The sequence below is a fragment of the Mauremys reevesii genome, linkage group 2 (assembly GCF_016161935.1).
Source record: "Mauremys reevesii isolate NIE-2019 linkage group 2, ASM1616193v1, whole genome shotgun sequence".
Classification (NCBI taxonomy): Eukaryota; Metazoa; Chordata; order Testudines; family Geoemydidae; genus Mauremys; species Mauremys reevesii.
In genome coordinates this window covers 243092615-243111971 of record NC_052624.1, presented here as the reverse complement: position 1 = coordinate 243111971, position 19357 = coordinate 243092615, and the positions used below count along the sequence as shown (strand labels likewise).

The 19357-nt window shown below is 43.6% G+C and overlaps 1 protein-coding gene across 1 annotated transcript; it reads left to right on the top strand.

Moving 5' to 3' along the window:
- The first annotated feature begins 256 nt into the window (after positions 1 to 256).
- TMEM64 (transmembrane protein 64) lies at positions 257 to 18547 on the top strand. The gene is made up of 3 exons (XM_039528078.1): positions 257 to 1448; positions 8020 to 8175; positions 16691 to 18547. The coding sequence occupies exons 1-3, from the start codon at positions 711 to 713 to the stop codon at positions 16883 to 16885; spliced, it is 1089 nt and encodes a 362-aa protein (XP_039384012.1). The 5' UTR covers positions 257 to 710; the 3' UTR covers positions 16886 to 18547.
- The last annotated feature ends 810 nt before the right edge of the window (positions 18548 to 19357 follow it).

The following is a 19357-nucleotide window of genomic DNA, read 5'->3' as shown; positions in this document are numbered from 1 at the left end:
TGGGGGTAGAGTGACCAGACAGCAAGTATGAAAATCAGGACGGGGTGGGCGGTAATAGTAGACTATAAAAGAAAAAGACCCCAAAATTGGGACTGTCCCTATAAAATCGGGACATCTGGTCACCCTAATTGGGGGGGGGGTCACAGTGGCACAGCCCAGTAGTGACAGGAAGGGGGGGGGTTCCCGGGATCTCGGGGTGAGCCGCGCTTCCACCCAGCTCTCAAGGGGCTGCCAGGCCGGTGTGCCGGGAGTCTACCCCCGCCCCCGCGCTGGGGAGGAGGAGGCACCGCCCCGAGCCGCCGCTGCCTCCTCCCCCCTCGCAACTGGGCGCCGCCCCCTGCTCGGCACCGCCGCCGCCGGATTTGCCACATCTGCACCGCCCGGGCTCTGCGGCCGCCGGAGCCGAGCGCGCCGGGAAATGGAGCCCCGCTGCCGCCAGGGCCGCCCCCCGGGACTCCCCATCTGCCAGGGCCGCCAGCCCGGAGCCGCCGCCTAAACCCGACCCGGGGACCCGCCCGGCCTCCGCTGGGCGGCAGCGAAGCGCGCCCGCCTCTCTCCCGCCGCCGTCAGCAGCTCGGGCCATGGCGGGGCGATGAACGAGCGGCCGCCCTGCCCAGTGGCTTCGGGGAGCGGGGACTGGCCCAGCGCGGCGGCTCGATCCCCGCCCGGCGGAGCGCGCTGCCGGGCTAGAGCCGGCCGGGCCCAGCGGCATGTGGAGCTCCGCGGGCGCCGTGCTCCAGCTCCTCTGCCGGGCCGCCAAGTTCGCGGCTGCCCAGGGAGCCCGGCAGGACCTCAGCCGCTGGCTGGCCCGGGCTGGCGGAGGGGGGGAACCGGCCGGCGGCGCCCAGGGAGACCCGGCCGGGCTCCTGCGCGGGCCGTACCCGGCGCCGAACGGGCTGCAGCACTCGGAGCTGCTGCTGTGCCAGCTGCCCGAGGCGGGTGGTGCGGGGCCCGGGCTGCCCGAGGCCAGGACGTGGCGCTGCTCGTGCTGCCTGCTGGGCACCTGCTGGTGCAAGAGCTGCCTGGGCGTGTGCGTCCTGGCCGCGCTGTGCTTCGCCTCGCTGGCCCTAGTGCGCCAGTACGTGCGGGACCTGCTGCTCTGGGCCGAGAGCCTGGACAGCGTGGCCGGGGTGCTGCTCTTCACCGTGGGCTTCATCGTGGTCTCCTTCCCCTGCGGCTGGGGCTACATCGTGCTGAACGTGGCCGCCGGCTATCTGTACGGCTTCGTGCTGGGCATGGGGCTGATGGTGCTCGGGGTCCTCATCGGCACTTTCATCGCCCACGTGGTCTGCAAGAAGCTGCTGGCCCGCTGGGTGCTAGCGAGGATCCAGGGCAGCGAGAAGCTCAGCGCTGTTATCCGCGTAGTAGAGGGAGGAAGCGGCCTCAAAGTGGTGGCCCTGGCCAGGCTCACCCCCATCCCCTTCGGGCTCCAAAACGCGGTGTTTTCGGTGAGTGGCTGCCACAAGCAGGGCCTTGCCTGTGGCGGTAGGGACTGGGGGCGTGTCTTGATTGAAATCAATATAAGTCTCCCACTGACTTCAGTGGGGCCATGATTTTGTCCCATGGAGGTTCGATATCAGGGCTGTAGAAACTGACAATTTCCCTGATTTTCACACCACTGAACGTTGCAAAACACACAACTTCTTCATAGTCTGAGTTCCTTGCTTTTGCAGTTTCATAATCACAGTTTTTTAGATTGGAAGTCTCTTTCCTCTGTTGCTGTGTGAAAGACCTTCACAAACAGAAACTGCCTTAGGCAAATGTATCCATACCTCTGGCAAAGGTCTGCCTTCAGGGTTGCAGTTGCAAGATCAGGGCCTAATTCGTCTGCCTGGACTGACCCTTGGGCCTGTGTGAGTGCCCACTGGCTTTGATAGGCAGGGGCAGCTCCAGGCCACAGCACGCCAAGTGCGTGCTTGGGGTGGCATGCCGTGGGGGGCGCTCTACTTGTCGCCGGGAGGGCGGCAGGCGGCTCGGGTGGACCTCCCGCAGGCACGTCTGCCGGAGGTCCACCGGAGCTGTGGGACCGGTGACCGCCAGAGCGCCCCCCGTGGCGTGCCGCCGTGCTTGGGGCGGCGAAATTGCTGAAGCCACCCCTGTCGATAGGACAGCACAGCTCTGGTGCCAGCTCTGGGCCTCATAGGTGGTGCTGTAAAACAGTGAAAAGTTTGGTGATTTGCACATAGTAAGTGAACTGAAACCACAGTTTTTCTCAGTTGTTTTGGTTATAGTAATCATAAGTGTTTGGACTGGAATATGACCATTACATTGAGTAGTCTTTTTAAAATTAATCTCCCAATTAGGGTGTGTCTCTTCCAGCGATAGATATGGCATTCTGTTCTCCCCCACCCTCTGCTTTTACAGGCCACCTCTAGGATTGCTTGAGGAAGAAAGATTCTCAAGACATCAGTAGATGAGATTTTGCTGGAATCATTTTAGGTTGGTTGTGATAGAAGATTCTCAGTCTTGTATATTATGCAAAAGGAACATAGTATAAAGCAAAATCTCACAGAAGAGAGAGTTTTAAAAGAACTGCCTTTTAAAGGTGATTCAGAATGAATGAGTCTCATTTTAAATGAGATTGGCTAGATCTAGAGAAAGTCTGATTAAAATGCAAGTTTGGTAGGAAGGATGCAGATTCCCTTGATAACTAAATGGACACTGTTTTAAAAAAAAATTCATTTCTTTCTGAAATTTTTTAACCTAAATTATCATAACTGAAAGATGGTAATAATTATTGGGTTTGTTTAGTTTTATGTATTCAGCATGTTGTGTGTAGTCAGAGCTGACAGGTACGGTGGGTTGGGGTACACTGGCAGAGCTGAGGTGTGCATATAAAAGCCTAAAAAATGGTGGGAATAGAATGAAATTAAATACTTTGATTTACATTCCACCCCAAAATAAAATTGCTACAATGTGAGAGTCCAGGTGGCAATCTCCAGCCACAGTATAAGGCAGTGAACGGAAGGAAACTAGGTTTTGGTTTTTTTTTTTGGTGGTGGTGGCTGTAACTTGGGGACCCCTCTGTCAAATGACCCCAAATTTGTATCATTAACATCACCACACACCGTCATGAGGCACACCATATTTCAAAGCAATCTGAGTAACTGTTTAGATTTTAAAGCGCTTACAAGATTTGAATTTAAACCCTCTAGTCATTTTTCTGTACTAGCAAATGTGCAGTATAAAATTTTTCTTAAATACTGTTCCGTCCAAGTCCCCCAAAGATATAATGTATGCCATGCACTACCTTCGTTAATATTCAACAGATTGAGACTGTTTTGCCTTGCATCACATCAATAGTTTGATCTGTAGCTCTGAGCAAAAAAACCCCCAAACCAAAAAAACACCTGGCAACTTTTTGAAAAATGACTTTTCCCCCCCTGGACTTATATCTCCACAACCTCTAACTCAAATGATTTCAAATTTGAATCACTAACATTACTCTCTTGATGCACACTACATTTTAAATGAATCTAAGAATGCCAATTTTAGGGAACTTCGGTGGACCTTTAAACAGATGTCATGATGCAACCTTAACTATTGTGAGGCTCCCATGCAGCTATAGTATTCACACAGGTTAACAGTATACAAAAATACAAAATAAATTCTATGTATAGAGTCCAGGCTGTGATTTCAGTAGAAACTGACTGAAAAAATTGACTCTTTCTTGTAAGATGTCAAGTACTATATTGTTAGAATAGTTTTCAAGCACATTTTTAAGCTTTAGTGATACAGTTTTCTCATTAGAATACTCTTTAATATTTTTCCCTAAATATGCAAATCTTGCTGGAGATGCATGACTCTCCTCCTGGCTTCCCACAGAAATATTTTACAACTTTTGGCTTTTCACTTAACCAAGTTGTTTTTTGTCACCATTGGAAACCTCTTTTGGATTGCATTCTGATCTGAAATTGGACCATCACCAGCCTGGAACTTTTCCTTGCTCTTCCCCTCCAAGGGAAAGGATCAGATAACCGGGAGAGCATATGGAGATTGACTGTTCCACCCTTTCAAACCACAAGCTCATCCTCCCTCACCAAGGGTTTGATAGGAATTTTCTCACTGGATACTGGGAGGCATACTAAAGGAAGTGTGGCCATATTGGCTTTCCCCTAGATATTACTCAGCAATTAAAAAGTTGAAGAAAGGCAGCAAGAAAGGGAGCCTTCTCCAAAAAGTATTGAAGGGAAATATTCTTCACTGGGCTTGTCACTCTCATTGGTACCAAGGAAACAGTCTCCTTTGCTTGTCCCAGACACACAGTCTGAAGAAGAACTAAAGGGGCCCATTGAACCTCTGAATGTAGATACCTTTCTGGATGGTTAAAATTCACCAGATGACAATGTGGGTGCATCATCTTCCTCCCCTCTAGAAGGTGTGCTCCAATTTCACAACTTATGGAAAGGATAGCTACTGCCTTGAACAACCTGTCAGTAACCTTAGAGTAAATTACACAGCTGTTTTTCAATATTCTGGGCTCACCCTCTTGGAGGAAGATTGCCTTGTCTGTCTTAGATGGCTTATTACAGATGCTAAAATTTATCTAAAAGCAGCAAAGAATCCTGTGGCACCTATAGACTAACAGACGTTTTGCAGCATGAGCTTTTGGTGTGGTGACTCTTCTTTTGATGCTTTGCATCCGAGAAAGAAAGAAGTATTCACTGCATGCATGCTGCTGTTAATTGTTAGGTGCCAGGCAGGTGCCACTCTTCTGCTTCTACAGACAACCTAACACACGCTACTCTGAAAATTTATCTAGTTAAACTCTGCACCTGGACAGGCAGCTTCTAAAAAAGAAGAGTTATACCAGCTGCCTCCTGAGGGCTTCTTGTTCTTCTGGACTCACCCAGCTGCAAATTCATTGGTGGTGGCAACTGCCATTCAAAGAGCTAAAGGGGATCAAGTCCATTCTACCCTTTCTGATAGAGAGGGTAAGAAGTTAGATTTGCTGGGTAGAAAGATGTTCTCACCTGCCACGTTCAGCATGAACGTGGCAACTTATCTGGATATTACTGCTTGATACCAATATTGCCTGTGGGAGAAAATAGCATTGTTTGTCCAGTGACTGGTGGAAGACCAGCTGACCAAAGCCCTTATTGCTAAAGGTCAGCTTGTTGCAAAACATACCTTGAGAGCATCTTCTACTTCTGATATGTCATCTAGAGCTGTAAACTGTGATTACTTAGAAGTGCCTTGCCCAGGAAAAAAAAATCCAAGTATAAGATCTCCCTTTTGGTGGTGGAGAAAGAGATGAGGGTCTAGACAAACTGAATTGAAACCAGGTCTGCTGTAAAGTCTTTGGGGATTTCTCATCCCCCATGGAAAAGGTTTGGGTACAAACGTTTTATCAGAGAGAAGTATTATCAGCCTCTACTTCCTATCCCTTTTAAAGGAAACATTACCAGCAGAATCCCCTTATTCAGTATCAGCATAGACCCAAATCCTGCAAATTGTGAGCAAAAGGCACATGTGCTGCATTGTTTTCTCTGGCACGAGCCTCTTGGTCTTAGGGTTGATGGGATGTACAAGAACCCCAGACCAGTTTTAAACTTACTGTCTGCTTCTCCTTCAGTTGGAAATGGTCTTTTCTATGTCCTTACTTGTTGCGGGACAAAATTAGAAACGCAAATTTAGATATCTGCAAGTAAAATGCTATACTATATATTCACAAAGGGAAGAAGTCCCTAAGGATTCTTTGTGATTTGTTTCCCAATTCCATTAGATTTAATGACAAGGCCCTACTTACTAAAGCAGATACAAGATTTGCTATTTTAAAGACAGTAATAGCACTGACTGCATCCTCTTGATAATAATGGTCTCTGCATAGTTCCATGGCCCAGATTCCTACAGGTGTTTAAAAAAAAAAAGTAGTACTCTTCTGAGAACATCTGTCAAATAATTAGGTCTAGAATAGTCATTCGTATATCTGTCAATACACCCATAGCGAGAAAATATATTAGTCATGTTGCTGGCATATGTTCAAATCTAGCAAGCAAAATTTGCAACGTGTATTTTGGAAATGTCTTAATTTTCCACTCTTCCCAAATAACTTATCTTCTTCCAGTGGAATAACAAAACCAAACCCTAATCTTTTATTTTCCATCTTCCCTCTCCCTTCCCCAAAAAAACTTTCACTAATATTTCATGCTAAGAACTCTTTTTGGGATTTTGGCAATGTGACTTAACTTTTCAAAATAATGTTTCTATGATATTAAATTATTCTGTTTTAAAATAATTACACTGCCCTTAATGGTGCACTCACAGAATAGTCACTTATTTCATCGCACAGCCCTTAAAATAACCTAACTCTGATGTCTTTGTCCTTGTCTTTGACTTTTTACAGATTTGTGCCATTGTCAGTTATTTCCTTTGTAGAAGCTCAGTGGTACTGACTCTGCTTAATTAGAACTTTAGAAGTTGTTTTCTTTCATGTAATGTGTTCTGTTGGATAGTCTGCAGAAATTCTTTAGGAACAAGTGACAGCTTGCTTCAAACTTCCATCAGGTCTATGAATCAAATAATCACAGCAATCCAGTCTTTAAGCACACATTGCTAGAGCCATTCCAAAGTCAATAGATATGTTTGACAATGACTTTTTGGCAAGACTAGTATTTGTCAGTGTTATCATTAACAGACTGATTTTTATTAATGTCTCAATACCATATCATTTATTGTGACTGATCAGTATATTCAGGACCTATTTTTACTTTACTTGTGTATCTTACTACTTACCTCCATTCTACAAACTGAAGATCCAAGTTGGTCTTGTGGACTGTTTTGTTAATGTTATGATGTGTACACCACTTACTTATAGCTAAACAGTTTAAACCACCACAATGAGAGGCCTAAGACTATCAGATATTTTTCAGAGTATGTACTCAAAACATCAGTTCATAAAAATCAGTGGAAGGAAACTTTTTTTCCCACCACACAACCTCTGGTTACCTTTTTCAGGGATTTTATTTGAAATGAGTTGGTGGTCTTATTTTTGTTTTTAGATTGTCACATCAGCATTGATGCCAATTGGCATCATTGTTGACAGCTTCCACAGAGAGGTCATGGCTGAAAGAGTTTGGCAGTTGAATTATTCTCTCAGCCCTAAAAGTGGTCCCTTCAAGTCAGGATGGAATCACATTGGCTAGGAATGTGCTGTTGCCAATGCTTAGCCTGTTTTGTTGGAGTCAGGAGAGAATGAAAACTTCAGTGTCCAAAGCTGTCAGACCTACACCTTTCATAATCACCAAGGAAAATAATCCAGGTATCTGTAGATTAGTTTGTCCCTTAGCATCCATAAAATCTTATTCACTTTATTTTGAACTCACTCTCTTGCCTTTTGCTTTCATTGCCTGCATAAATACATCCTATGCCCTTCTGGACTCTCATCTTTTATATTCCTCTGTATTTCTCAACCTCTCCTGATCCCATTTGACTTTATTTAGCTGGTACTGTGTACCTTGCCCCAGTACAAATTGTCTGCATAATAGCTAAGAGCTACTCAAAATGGAAAAAGAAACTCGGGGGTTGCTGGGGCAGGAGAGGGGGACTCAAAAGAACATTCACACTTTCTTCTTTTTCCTGTTTTTCATCACCACTTTCAAAAATATCTGGCTAGCTCTAATTCTGTGCCTTGGCCAATTAAAATGTAATATAAAAAATTTTCCGTGAATGTTTTAAATGATTCATATTTTTTTTCCTTACAGAAATATTGTAGCTACACTTCATGCATTTTAACTAAGCAAAGGGATAGTGTAATTGCATCCTTAGGATGTCCAGTTAAAAATGCAGCCCAGCAAAAGATGAAATATAATCGAACAGAATTTTAAAAGGGAAAGTTTAACAGTGTTGCCTTGTTGAATTGATCCTTTACTGAACTTTTGCACTCAGTCATTTTCAGAATATTGTACTATAATGAATTCTAAACTTTTGCTTAGACAGTTGTGGGAGAGGCAGTCAAGACTGGTTATGGGAAAATTATATCGAAATTGTACATCGCTTTTCACAGTTGATTTCATTTAGATTACAGATCTGTCGTTACCCAACTATCTAATGGCTTCCTCAGTTGGACTGCTTCCTACTCAGCTCCTAAACTCCTACTTAGGCACCACCTTGCGAACTATGGAAGATGTCATTGCAGAACAAAGTATTAGTGGCTATTTTATATTTACTTTACAGGTGAGTGGTTTTTAAAAATGATTTAATATTATTTTCATAGTCATTAATCTTAAAGACAGTATATTCATTGTAGTTTGGGTGACACTGGAGACAAAGAAGTTACATTTGGAAATTTTGTATTTATTTATTTATTTTATTTATTTATTTTTTGGCATGTGGCCATACTACTTTAGGGTTGTGATCTTGTTCATCCTCCAACTAATGGAAGACATTCTAGGAAAATCCAGCAGGAATACTGGTGACTCAGTGGGTTGGGCAATCTTCTTTGAGTTGTTACTGAACCAGCGTCCTAACATGATCTTAGGTACTACTATGCTGTTGGTGATAATGGACAAGAGCCTTTCCTGTGATCTGTTCCTTTTGTGCCTCTGGTGGTACAAAGAGTCTAAAAGCCAGTGGATCTCCCAGGTGGGGATTTCTCCCAGTGTGTGCATCTGACACAGAATCAGCATAACTGGTTCCTCCTCCTCCACCAGCTTCTCCAGCCTCCAATATAAGGGGAATATAGGGAGATGAGAGAGGCTGAGTTTGGAGTGCTAATGAGCTCAGCTAGTCTCTGTTGCCGTAGTGAGCCATTAGGGCAATAGCCATTCACTCCACTTTGGAGCCTCTCTTAAGCCCAAAATATCTGCCCTGTTCCATTCCAGCACTGGCTGAGCTTCAGTATTAGAAGACTATAGGATGATCCCAGCTTGTACAGCTTTTAGATGAAAGTTGCTATAGAAATAAGTGGTTGTAGTGACCACCTCTTGAAACATCCCCATTTAGAAAGTAATTCTGACTTAATGAGAAGTATGAATTAAGAACTTTTATAACAATGGTCATACTGGGTCAGACTAGTGGTCCACCTAGCGCCCAGTATCCTGTCTTCTGACAGGGATCAGTACCAGATACTTCAGAGAGAATGAAGAAAACAGGGCAATTATTGAATGATCCATTACCTATTGTTCATTCAAAGCTTCTGGCAGTCAGAGATTTGGGGACACCTGGAGAATGATGATGTGTCCCTGATCATCTTGGCTAATAGTTCCATAGAATCATAGAATATCAGGGTTGGAAGGGACCTCAGGAGGTCATCTAGTCCAACCCCCTGCTCAAAGCAGGACCAATTCCCAACTAAATCATCCCAGCCAGGGCTTTGTCAAGCCTGACTGTAAAAACCTCTAAGGAAGGAGATTCCACCACCTTCCTAGGTAACCCATTCCACTGCTTCACCACTCTGAGTGGAAAAAGTTTTTCCTAATTTCCAACCTAATTTCCATCAGTGGCTATCATGCAGGAATTTACCTAATTTTTGTTGAACCCACTTACTCTTTTGGCCTTCACAACATCCCATGCCAATGAGTTCCATGGGTTGATGGTGGATTGTGTGAAGTTTTACTTCCTCTGTTTTTAAACCTGCTGCCTATTAATTTCATTGGGTGACCCCTGGTTCTTGTGTTACGTGAAGTGGTAAATAACACTTCCCTGTTCACATTCTCCACATGAGTCATGATTTTATAGACCTCTGTTTACCCAAAAGTTGATATACAGTTAACGTGTCATTAAATCCTAGGCAGCGAGCAACGTTGTTAGATCCCTTGAGTGGAGAGCATGGTGAACTGGCATTGCTATACTAGTAGCAGAAGAGGCATTAAAGCGTTGCCTGACACTGTCAGTTAATTTGATATTGGTTTGGATTTGAATGGCAATTACAACCATTTGTTTCCAAATTTTCAGATCATACTGTAGTTGTCTTGTTCACTTTTTATAATATTAAAACCTCTTTATAAAAAGAATGAGATACAAAATGAACACCAGGCCCCATTTAAATAAATTTCTATGTGCTACTTGTTTGCTGATGAAGCTTGCTTGAGAATATTGACATTTGTGTAACAGCATGGGTTAAATAAACTGGAAAGGTAATGAGAGAAAACAAAGGTTATTTGAACATCTTTCATTTTACTTATGAAGCTCTGTTACTGGGCTAGTTCTGTGGTTGTTTGTTTTAAAAATTGCTAAGGGCTAAATCCAGCCACCCCATTCATGGGTACAGAGGCTGACTATGTAGTGGAACAGGGATGGTTCAGGTGCACGTTGGGGAGTCTGGATATAGGAAGGGATCAGAAGAGGAGGTGACTGAAGAGGTGGGGGAAGGATTACTGGAGGAGTCCTTTAATTCACCACCACCCACTTCTCATGCTTTTTCCCAGCACTTTGCCTGGCTACCAGGGCTGGACATTTGGGCCCTAGTGAGTAACTTAGAGCTCAGTAAATAGCTTTAAAAAACAACTACTCTGAACATTTCTGAAATACGAAATGTGATTTGCTTTAGCTACTTTTGTGGTTGCTTTCAGAGAATATTCTAAAGGACAAGCTTACTGGCAGTAATGTTTGTCAAAACGAAAGGTTTGGAACATTGCCTGTGAACATTTTGGTATGAATGTTCAGTTGACAGATCAAATATTTTTAGAAACTGTTTGGTGAATAATCCTGAATAAAATTTTCCCAAATTTGTTAAACGCTTCATGCATAGTTTAAACAAAGGCTAAATTTGTCAAATTGTACTATTTAACCGAGCTTTATCAAACAGCAGCAGAAGTTAATCTGGTTTGGGGCGTGGGGAGAGTCAAAATCATATATTTCAATGTGTAAGATTAGTAATAAATGTTAAGTATCTTCAGCACTGATTATGTAACTTGTATGCAAAAAGATCCCTTCACCCACATTGAGCCCCATTGACTTCAGAGGGTCTCTGCCTGCAGGCAGCAAGTTGTAAGGATAGAGCTTTGATTTGTAATTTGCAGGATACCAATACAAAATGCTCTTTTGAATGTTTGGGACCTCTGGAGCATGCCACTCAAACAGGAAGGGTGTGAAGTTATATCACCTTTGACTGTTTTATCAGTCGTTATGGAGTTAATAGATCTGGCCCTGGTCAGTATCTGTCCTCAGCAAAAGAAAATCAGGTGCTGCAACAATTACCATTGATTATTGACTAGGTTCATGGTTTTTAAGGCCAGAAAGGGCCACTAGATCATCTAGCCTTATGTCTTGTATAACACCGGCCAGATAATTTCACCTGGTTACCTCTCGTGTTGGGCCCAATGATTTGTGTTTGGCTAAAAGATGTTTTCCAGAAAGGCATCCAGTCTAGATTGAGACTCCAAGAGATGGAGAACCCACCACTTGTCTTGGTAGTTTATTCCAATAGTTAATTACCGTAACTGTTTAAATGTGTGCCTTATTTCTAATTTGTCTGGCTTCAGCTTCCAGTTATTGGTTCTTGTTTTGTCTCTCTCCACTAGATTAAAGAGCCCTGTAGAACTTGGTATCTTTTCCTTGTGTTGGTACTTTGAGAGGTGACTTGATTACACTCTGTCTTCTTTTTGATAAACTAAACAGATTGAGCTCTGTAAATCTGTCACTGTAAAGCATTTCCCCCCCGACTCCATCCCTTGATTCATTTTTGTAGTGGTAATAGTTGGCAGGTTTCTGAGCTAGAAGTGAACCATCCTCAGCTTTGTGCTATGTATGGGATATTGTACTGCTGGAAGTGCTGTCTTTCAGATGAGGCTTAAATGAGAATTTGATCATTTGTTGTTAAAGATTCTGCGGCACTTTTTGAATGGTATTAATCTTGCTGCCCTTGCCCAGTTTCAATGTTAGTAGTTACTTCCGCCTACTTGAAATTCCTTCTGTAGTTCCACTTGGAAAGTTCTTATTAATTTTGCTTTTCTAAGAACAATTGTTTATCCTTGGGGCAGAATGATTTGCCACACTTCACCCTGGAGGTGACTCTATTTAAGTGGTGAGTGCTTCCTATGTCAAATAGTGCCAATAGGTGCCGACTCTGTGGGTGCAGGAGGCACTGCGGGGGGGGAGCGGGAGGAGCAGGGTGGGTTGCACTTGGGGGAGGGGATGGAACCTTTCAGGAAGAGGCGGAGCGGGGGTAGCAAGGGGGTGGGGCCTGGAGCAGAGCAGGGGTTTGAGCACTCTCAGGGCCCAGAGGAAGCAGCTACCTATGGTGACCACACAGAGCAGTGGTTCTCAAAGCTGCTCCGCCACTTGTTTAGGGAAAGCCCCTGGTGGGCCGGGCCGGTTTGTTTACCTGTCGCGTCCGTGGTTTGCTGTCCCGGGCCAATGGGGGCTGCGGGAAGGGCGGCCAGCACATCCCTCGGCCCATGCCGCATCCTGCAGCCCCCATTGGCCTGGGACGGCGAACCGCTGCCAGTGGAAGCCGTGATCGGCCAAACCTGCGGATGTGGTAGGTCAACAAACCAGCCCGGCCTGCCAGGGGCTTTCCCTGAACAAGTGGCGGACCGACTTTGAGAGCCACTGACATATAGGGACAATGTTAGGTCAAACGTGACTCCAAATTTAGGTTTTATATCTCCATATAAACTTTTAAAATAGAGGTGAAGAGTAGCCATATTTCTGTGGAGGTTTTTGTTTAAATCTCAGCAGAAACAGTTTTCAATCCAATTAACATTTCCCTGAAGTGTTCACAACCTAAAATTCCCAAATGTAAGGAATTTGAATTTGCATTAAGGACCATCACATATAAAATACTTTATCAAGCAATCTGAAGCAGCAGTGGACCAAAAAAACAAAAAAACAAAAACAAACAAAAACCTAAAAACCACTTCAGTGCAAGATACGAAAAAACAACCTGTTTCAAACATCCCAACATAAATTAACTTCAAATGTTCCATAGAGACAAAATTATTCTCTGAGCAGAGGCTACACTTGAATGTTTTCAGTCAGAAGACAGTTTTAGTCAGAAACTTACAAAGCGGGGCTAAGGAATTCAAAACAGGGCTTAGAATACAAGTTGTTTTGCAACCTGAAAAAAGGATTCTGGAAGGATGAAAGTAATTTCAAAATATTGCTTCCTACATTAAACACACCACATACTCACAGACAAACAGGCACACCACAACACAAAACTTATTAAATCTTAACTGAATATTCTCACTATTCTTGTTGCTCACGTTTCCATTTAACCTCATTTAAGGAAACAGTCAATTTCACCTTTAGGTTCCACAGCAGCACAATTTGGAATGTTTTGTTCTGTGGGGTTATGTTTTTTGGAGGGTCAGAGCGAGTTCTACCTGAGCTAAAGTATGTTTATTTGGGATTGTTTAGTTCTGCTAGACTTACCTAAAGTGGGGTAACCTCTTCAAGTGGTTCCTGTTAGGGAAAACCTGTGATTTGAACAGCTGGAAAGCAGTTTTGGTTTTGAGTCATTCCCCTGACAACCATAGCTGAGGCTTCACTGAAACAACACACTGTGCTGGTGGAGTTAACTTTGAGGCATCACTGGAGATATATAGGTCTTAAGAAGCAAAATCCATTCAGCTGTTTTTTTAATTACAAGAGCATTAAAAAGGCCTCAATTCGAGGGTGGGTGGGGGGAATCCCAGACACACATTCAATTAAGATTGAGAATATAATGTCCTCCATGTTGTAAAAGCAGGGAATTTGAAGATTAATTCCTAAAGTCAACCTTAATTTTATAACGCAACCTAATCTCCATCTATACACAAGAGACCTCCATCCTATCAACATTTCATAGAAGCATAGATTATTAGGGTTGGAAGGGACCTCGAGATCTAGTTCAACCCCCTGCTCAAAGCAGGACCAATCCCCAAATGGCCCCCTCAAGGATTGAACTCACAACCCTGGGTTTAGCAGGCCAATGCTCAAACCACTGAGCTATCCGTCCCCCTCAGTGAAGCTCACAAATTATAGAATCCTAGATATGTAGGGTTGTAAGGAACATGGGCGGCAGGTTATATATTTGTGTGGGGCCCGGGCCCCAGCAATATTCAGGGCTGGGCGCCCTGCTCCAGCAATAGTTGGAGCTGGGTCTCTTCCCGCCCCCCCGGTCCTGCCTGGATCGGCCCCGGCCACCGTAGGTCTCCCCTGCCGCGCGACCTGCCTGGAGCAGGTCCCAGCCCCGCCTGCCACCCCGTCGTTCCCCCTCCGCCGCGTTGTGTTGCATCCCTGCCTGACAGAACATAGCGCGCCTCTCCCCTGCCTGCTGCCCGGAGGGCTCCCAGCAGATTTGCTGTCTGCTGCCGCAGGATCCTAGTGCCTGCCCTTCACCACTACTGGCAAGGCAGGCTGCCCTTACCCTGAGCCTCTCCAACCCCAAACCCTCAGCCCCAGCCAGAGCCCTCATTCCCCCCGCACCCTAATCCTCAGCCCCAGCCCTGAGCACCCCCATATCATGAACCCCTCATCCCCTGCACCCTAATCCTCAGCCCCAGCCAGAGCCCTCATCCCCCTGCACCCTAATCCTCAGCCCCAGCCCTGAGCACCTCCACAGCATGAACCCCTCATCCCCTGCACCCTAATCTTCAGCCCCAGCCCTGAGCACCCCCACATCATGAACCCCTCATCCCCTGCACCCTAATCCTCAGCCCCAGCCCTGAGCCCCCCCACATCATGAACCCCTCATCCCCAGCCCCACAGCCCTCACCCCACACTCCAAACCTCTGCCCTAGCCCTGAGCCCCCTCCTGCATCATGAACCGCTCATCCACAGCCCAACCCTCTTCCCTAGCCCTGAGCCCCCCGCATCATGAACCCCTCATCCACAGCCCTCACCCCACAGCCCAACCCTCTTCCCAAGCCCTGAGCCCCCCCGCCTCATGAACCCCTCATCCACAGCCCTCACCCCACAGCCCAACCCTCTTCCCTAGCCCTGAGCCCCCTCCTGCATCATGTACCCCTCATCCTCAGCCCCACAGTCCTCACCCTGCACTCCCTCCTATCCCCAAACTCCCTCCCACTTCCCACACACCCCTTCCCAACCCCAAACTCCATCCCAAAGCCTGCACCCTTCACCTCCTCCTGCACACCCACCCCCTGCCCCAGCCCAGAGCCTGCACCCAGCACCCTTCCTGCACCCTAATCCCCAGCCCAGGATCTGCACCCCAGACCTCCCCCCTCCCAGAGCCTTGGGCAGGTGGGGTTGAAGGTGGGTCCCACTAAATTTTTACAAACTTGCCACCCATGGTAAGGAACCTTGAGAAGTCAAGTCTAGCCCCGTGGGCTGAGGCAGTACCAAGTAAACCCAGACCATCCAAACTGTTTTTAAAAACCTGCAGTGATGGAGATGCCACAACCTTCCTTGGAAGTTTATTCCAGAGCTTAACTACTGTTACAGTTAGAAAGCTGTATCTAACCCTAAATCTCCCTTTCTGCAGGTTAACCCTATTGCTTCTTTTTCTGCCTTCGGGGGACATCGAGAACAATTGATAAGTCTTCTTTTATAACAGCCCTTAACATATTTGAAGACTGTTATCAGGTCCCTCTTTGGCCATATTTTTTCAGTATTTGCTCAGAATTCTTTAACCTTTCGTCATTGGTCAGGTTTTCTTAACCTTCTAAACATTTGTGTTGCTCTCCTCTAGACACTCTCCAATTTGCCCACATCTTTCCTAAAGCGTGGTGCCCAGAACTGCACACAGTACTCCAGCTGAGGCTTTACCAGTGCCGAGTAGAGCTGGACAACTACCTCCATGTCTTATATACAACACTCTTATTAATAGACCCTAGAATTGTATTTTTCCCTTTTCACAGTTGCTTCTCATTGTTGACTTGTATCCAATTTGTGATCCACTGTAACCCCAGATCCTTTTAGCAGTATTACCACTGAGCCAGTTATTCTGCATTTTGTAGTTGTGCATTTGATTTCCCTCCCCGACCCCCAATGTGAGCATTCAGACTGTTGGGCTGCAGTAATGGGTTTGGAGTTTTCCTATAAATTGTTGCTGTAAATGATACACTACTTGGGATATTTATTCTCACAATTAAACACTTCGGATTCAGTTTTTCTTTGGTACCGCAAAGATCCACCCCACATCTGCAGTTGTAAAATTCCTTAATGGGCAAGGTTAAATAGGTGTCCTGAATGCCATCCTAGTCTATTCCATCGTGTTGTACTATACAGGGACTGCAGGAGCCTACGCAATGCTCTGTTGCTTCTGAATGTGTTCAGTAATGGAGAGCCAAGAGAGAGAACTTTTCTTTTGCCCCCAACATCAGTAGAGTATCTCTACTGTTCTGCAAATTGCACATCTTCATCAGAATGTAACTGATTATTTTAATTAATTTTACTTGATATCTACTAGGGAAGTGCTGTGGTTTGCACCCGCACGTGTACCTGTTCTTGGGGGTAGGGGGAGGAATTTCTTTACCAGGAGATGAATAGCAAAACCACCTTTACAAATGTCAGTTATAACAGCATATGGAAGAAAGCACCTAGACTTACAGCACCTGCCAATTCTGAAGTCCCATCTAATCTCTGGCTTCTCGCATATCAATGGCAGTGTTTTAGAATGGATTATCCTATTGGTTAGGCTTATCTTCCTCTGAATGCATTTACCTCCAAACATTAACAAGTGATCTACAAAGCTGTGTACTGAGAACTCCTTATCTTAAAGCTTCACCTAAAGTATTTGCTTTGTATTCCTGTGTTTTGCTATATTTTTTTTTCAATTGCAGTGTGTTTGTTTTATTCATAGATTGTTATAAGCATCGGTCTCATGTTTTATGTTGTTCACCGAGCTCAAGTGGAATTGAATGCAGCTATCGTAGCATGTGAAATGGAAATGAAAACTTCCTTTGCTCCAGGCAGCCAACCAAGCATCACTTCTTCAACAACATTCTGCAACAAGAGGACAATAGCATTTTCTGGGGGTGGGATCAATATTGTGTGATTTAAAGTATTAAAAATGTAAGGTTTTGTAATTGTAAGCTATTGCCTAGAAATGTCTATGGACAACTATAACCAGTGTAAAAAAGCAAAAAACCCAAACGGTTACAGGTTGTACTGTGACACAGACCAACTCACCAGTTATTAAATTGCACAAGAAGGGTGATATTTAGCAAGGAACAATAGATGGTTAACCAACTTTGAAATGTAGATGCAAATTACTGCACCTTTTGTCCTTTATTATGCCTGTCATGATCTGTAGCCTGCACTTTAGATTTTGTTTTGTGTTTGCTCCAAGAAACTGATTAAAATGGCCCAGAGGTAAATATTTTTCTGCTTAGCATTATTTATAAGGTTGAATAATTATATACAGTAGATCTTTATTACTGAAAGATGAATGAGTAAAAAGTATGCAGTTCAATGTACAATACTCTTGAATGTGCTTTGCTGTGGAAATATTTCCAGAAATGGTAGTGTATTACTTTGTTAATTTGGGACCATTTGGCTTTCCCTCCATATTTTATTTTAAAAAAAGAGAACCCTATATAAATTTTTGGTTGAATGTATTTTTGTAAATCATTGAAATGTTGCAGAGCCACTTGTACTTATTCACACAAGCTTAAATCCTACATTGTGGGACTGAAGTGCTCTTAAATAACATTTTAAGTTACACTGTGTAATATGCAAAGTAAAAGGGAAACTATAGAGGACATAATGGGTTATGGTGAATATAGCACTGTCTGAGGGAGAACTCACGAGTTATCTGCTCCAGTGACTTTACCACATGGATTGTAACAAAAGGGCTGTTCCATTGCAATTCTATTTATAAATGTTTTTTTAAAAAATTATTTAAAGAATGGATTTTTGTTTTCATTGCACGTGATGCGTACAGTAAGAATAGGGACCTAAATCTTTCCCTGCCACAAAAATGTTGGGATACTAGCGTAAGAGGTCTTAGACTAAGGTGGCCTTTATTATATAGTGGTGAAGATCCTTTATTCCTTTTAAAAACACTTTAAAAATCAAACTAATTCCAGTCACTCTTTCCCCTCTCATTACGTTCTAAAATGATTTAAACTATTGTATCCTTAGGTAGAAATGCAAACTAGAGGCTTTCCTTCAGATAAATTAATAGAAAAGGACAGCAGTGTCTTTGAGACTCAGGAATTCAGAATCCATTTTGAAAAAGACAAAATTATACTAGAATTATGGGATAGTGCTCCTTTTGTGTGAGCTGTGGATTGTTCTTCAGTATGTTAGTGCTTGTGTGTGTAGATACAGTACCTTTGTGTTTATACATATATGTATGTGTGAGTTACATACTGTAGATATACGTATAAACACTACTCAGCTGCCTCAAACGGATGAAAAGTAACTGGCACAAAAATAGCTTGATTTATTACCTTTTCTTTTGAGAAATGACCTTTGTAGTTATTTTGTTTTAAACTGTAAAAATCATTTCTGGTCTTTTGAGATTTTGTGTTAGAATGTAATTGCTTATTACAGTGCCTCCTTTGTGTAAGGCTGTTCTTAGGATGTGCAAGCATAGGATTTACCGGTGATTAAATAAATCACTTGCTGTAGAGGACAAGGGCCTTTAAAGGTATCTGGGAAGCAGAGATTTGATAACCTTTTAACAGTCTTATAGTGAGGATGTATCATATTTAAAAAAAAAATTGACACCTACAGACTTTGCAGTAGTGCAAGTATTCTTTGTAGACCCCTGTTCTTAGGTCTTGTGACGTCAGGAGCTGATTTAGCTGAATGAAACAGTGAAGTTCGAAATCTCTTTTTAAAGAGACTATCGGTACATGCCTTGAGGTGTGTGTGTGTTTGCACATGTTGGCCTCCCAACAACTGCATTCCTTTCCTGTATGAAAACCATGAGAGAACTGGATTACTTCTTGATGGAATTATAAATCATCAAATAATGATTGATCCCTTTAATAACAAAGTTTTTTTTTTTTTCTTTCAAGAATAATCCCAGTAAATGAATGGATCTGAACTTTACTCCATGTGGGTTGAACCAACAAAGGTGTATTTGTGTGTGAGAGGTGTCTTATTTGTTTAACTAATTTAAGCAAGCATTGATCATTTAATAACATATTTTGAAGTGCTTTTATTTAATATTTTGTAACCAGAGTAGCTTCACTGTGTGAATGCTTTTTGTAGTATGGAATTAGTTTTTAGAATTATTGCATTTTGCTTGATGCTTGTAATACTTGTGTACAGGTTAATGGGAAATATGCATTAAAAAGAACTATTTCTATTTCATGCCAATCATAATTTTATACAATAAATTCTTTAAACAAATATATGTTTTATGCATTAAATTTTCCCAAGTTGCTGTGAAGGGGTAGTTTTCCTTTGCAGTCACCTCCTAATGTTTGGTTCTCTCTTTTTTTGCCTGGAAAAGTCTATAGTGACAGGAGAACTAGTGAATTTATTATATAAGATTAAAGAAACTGAGTAGTTG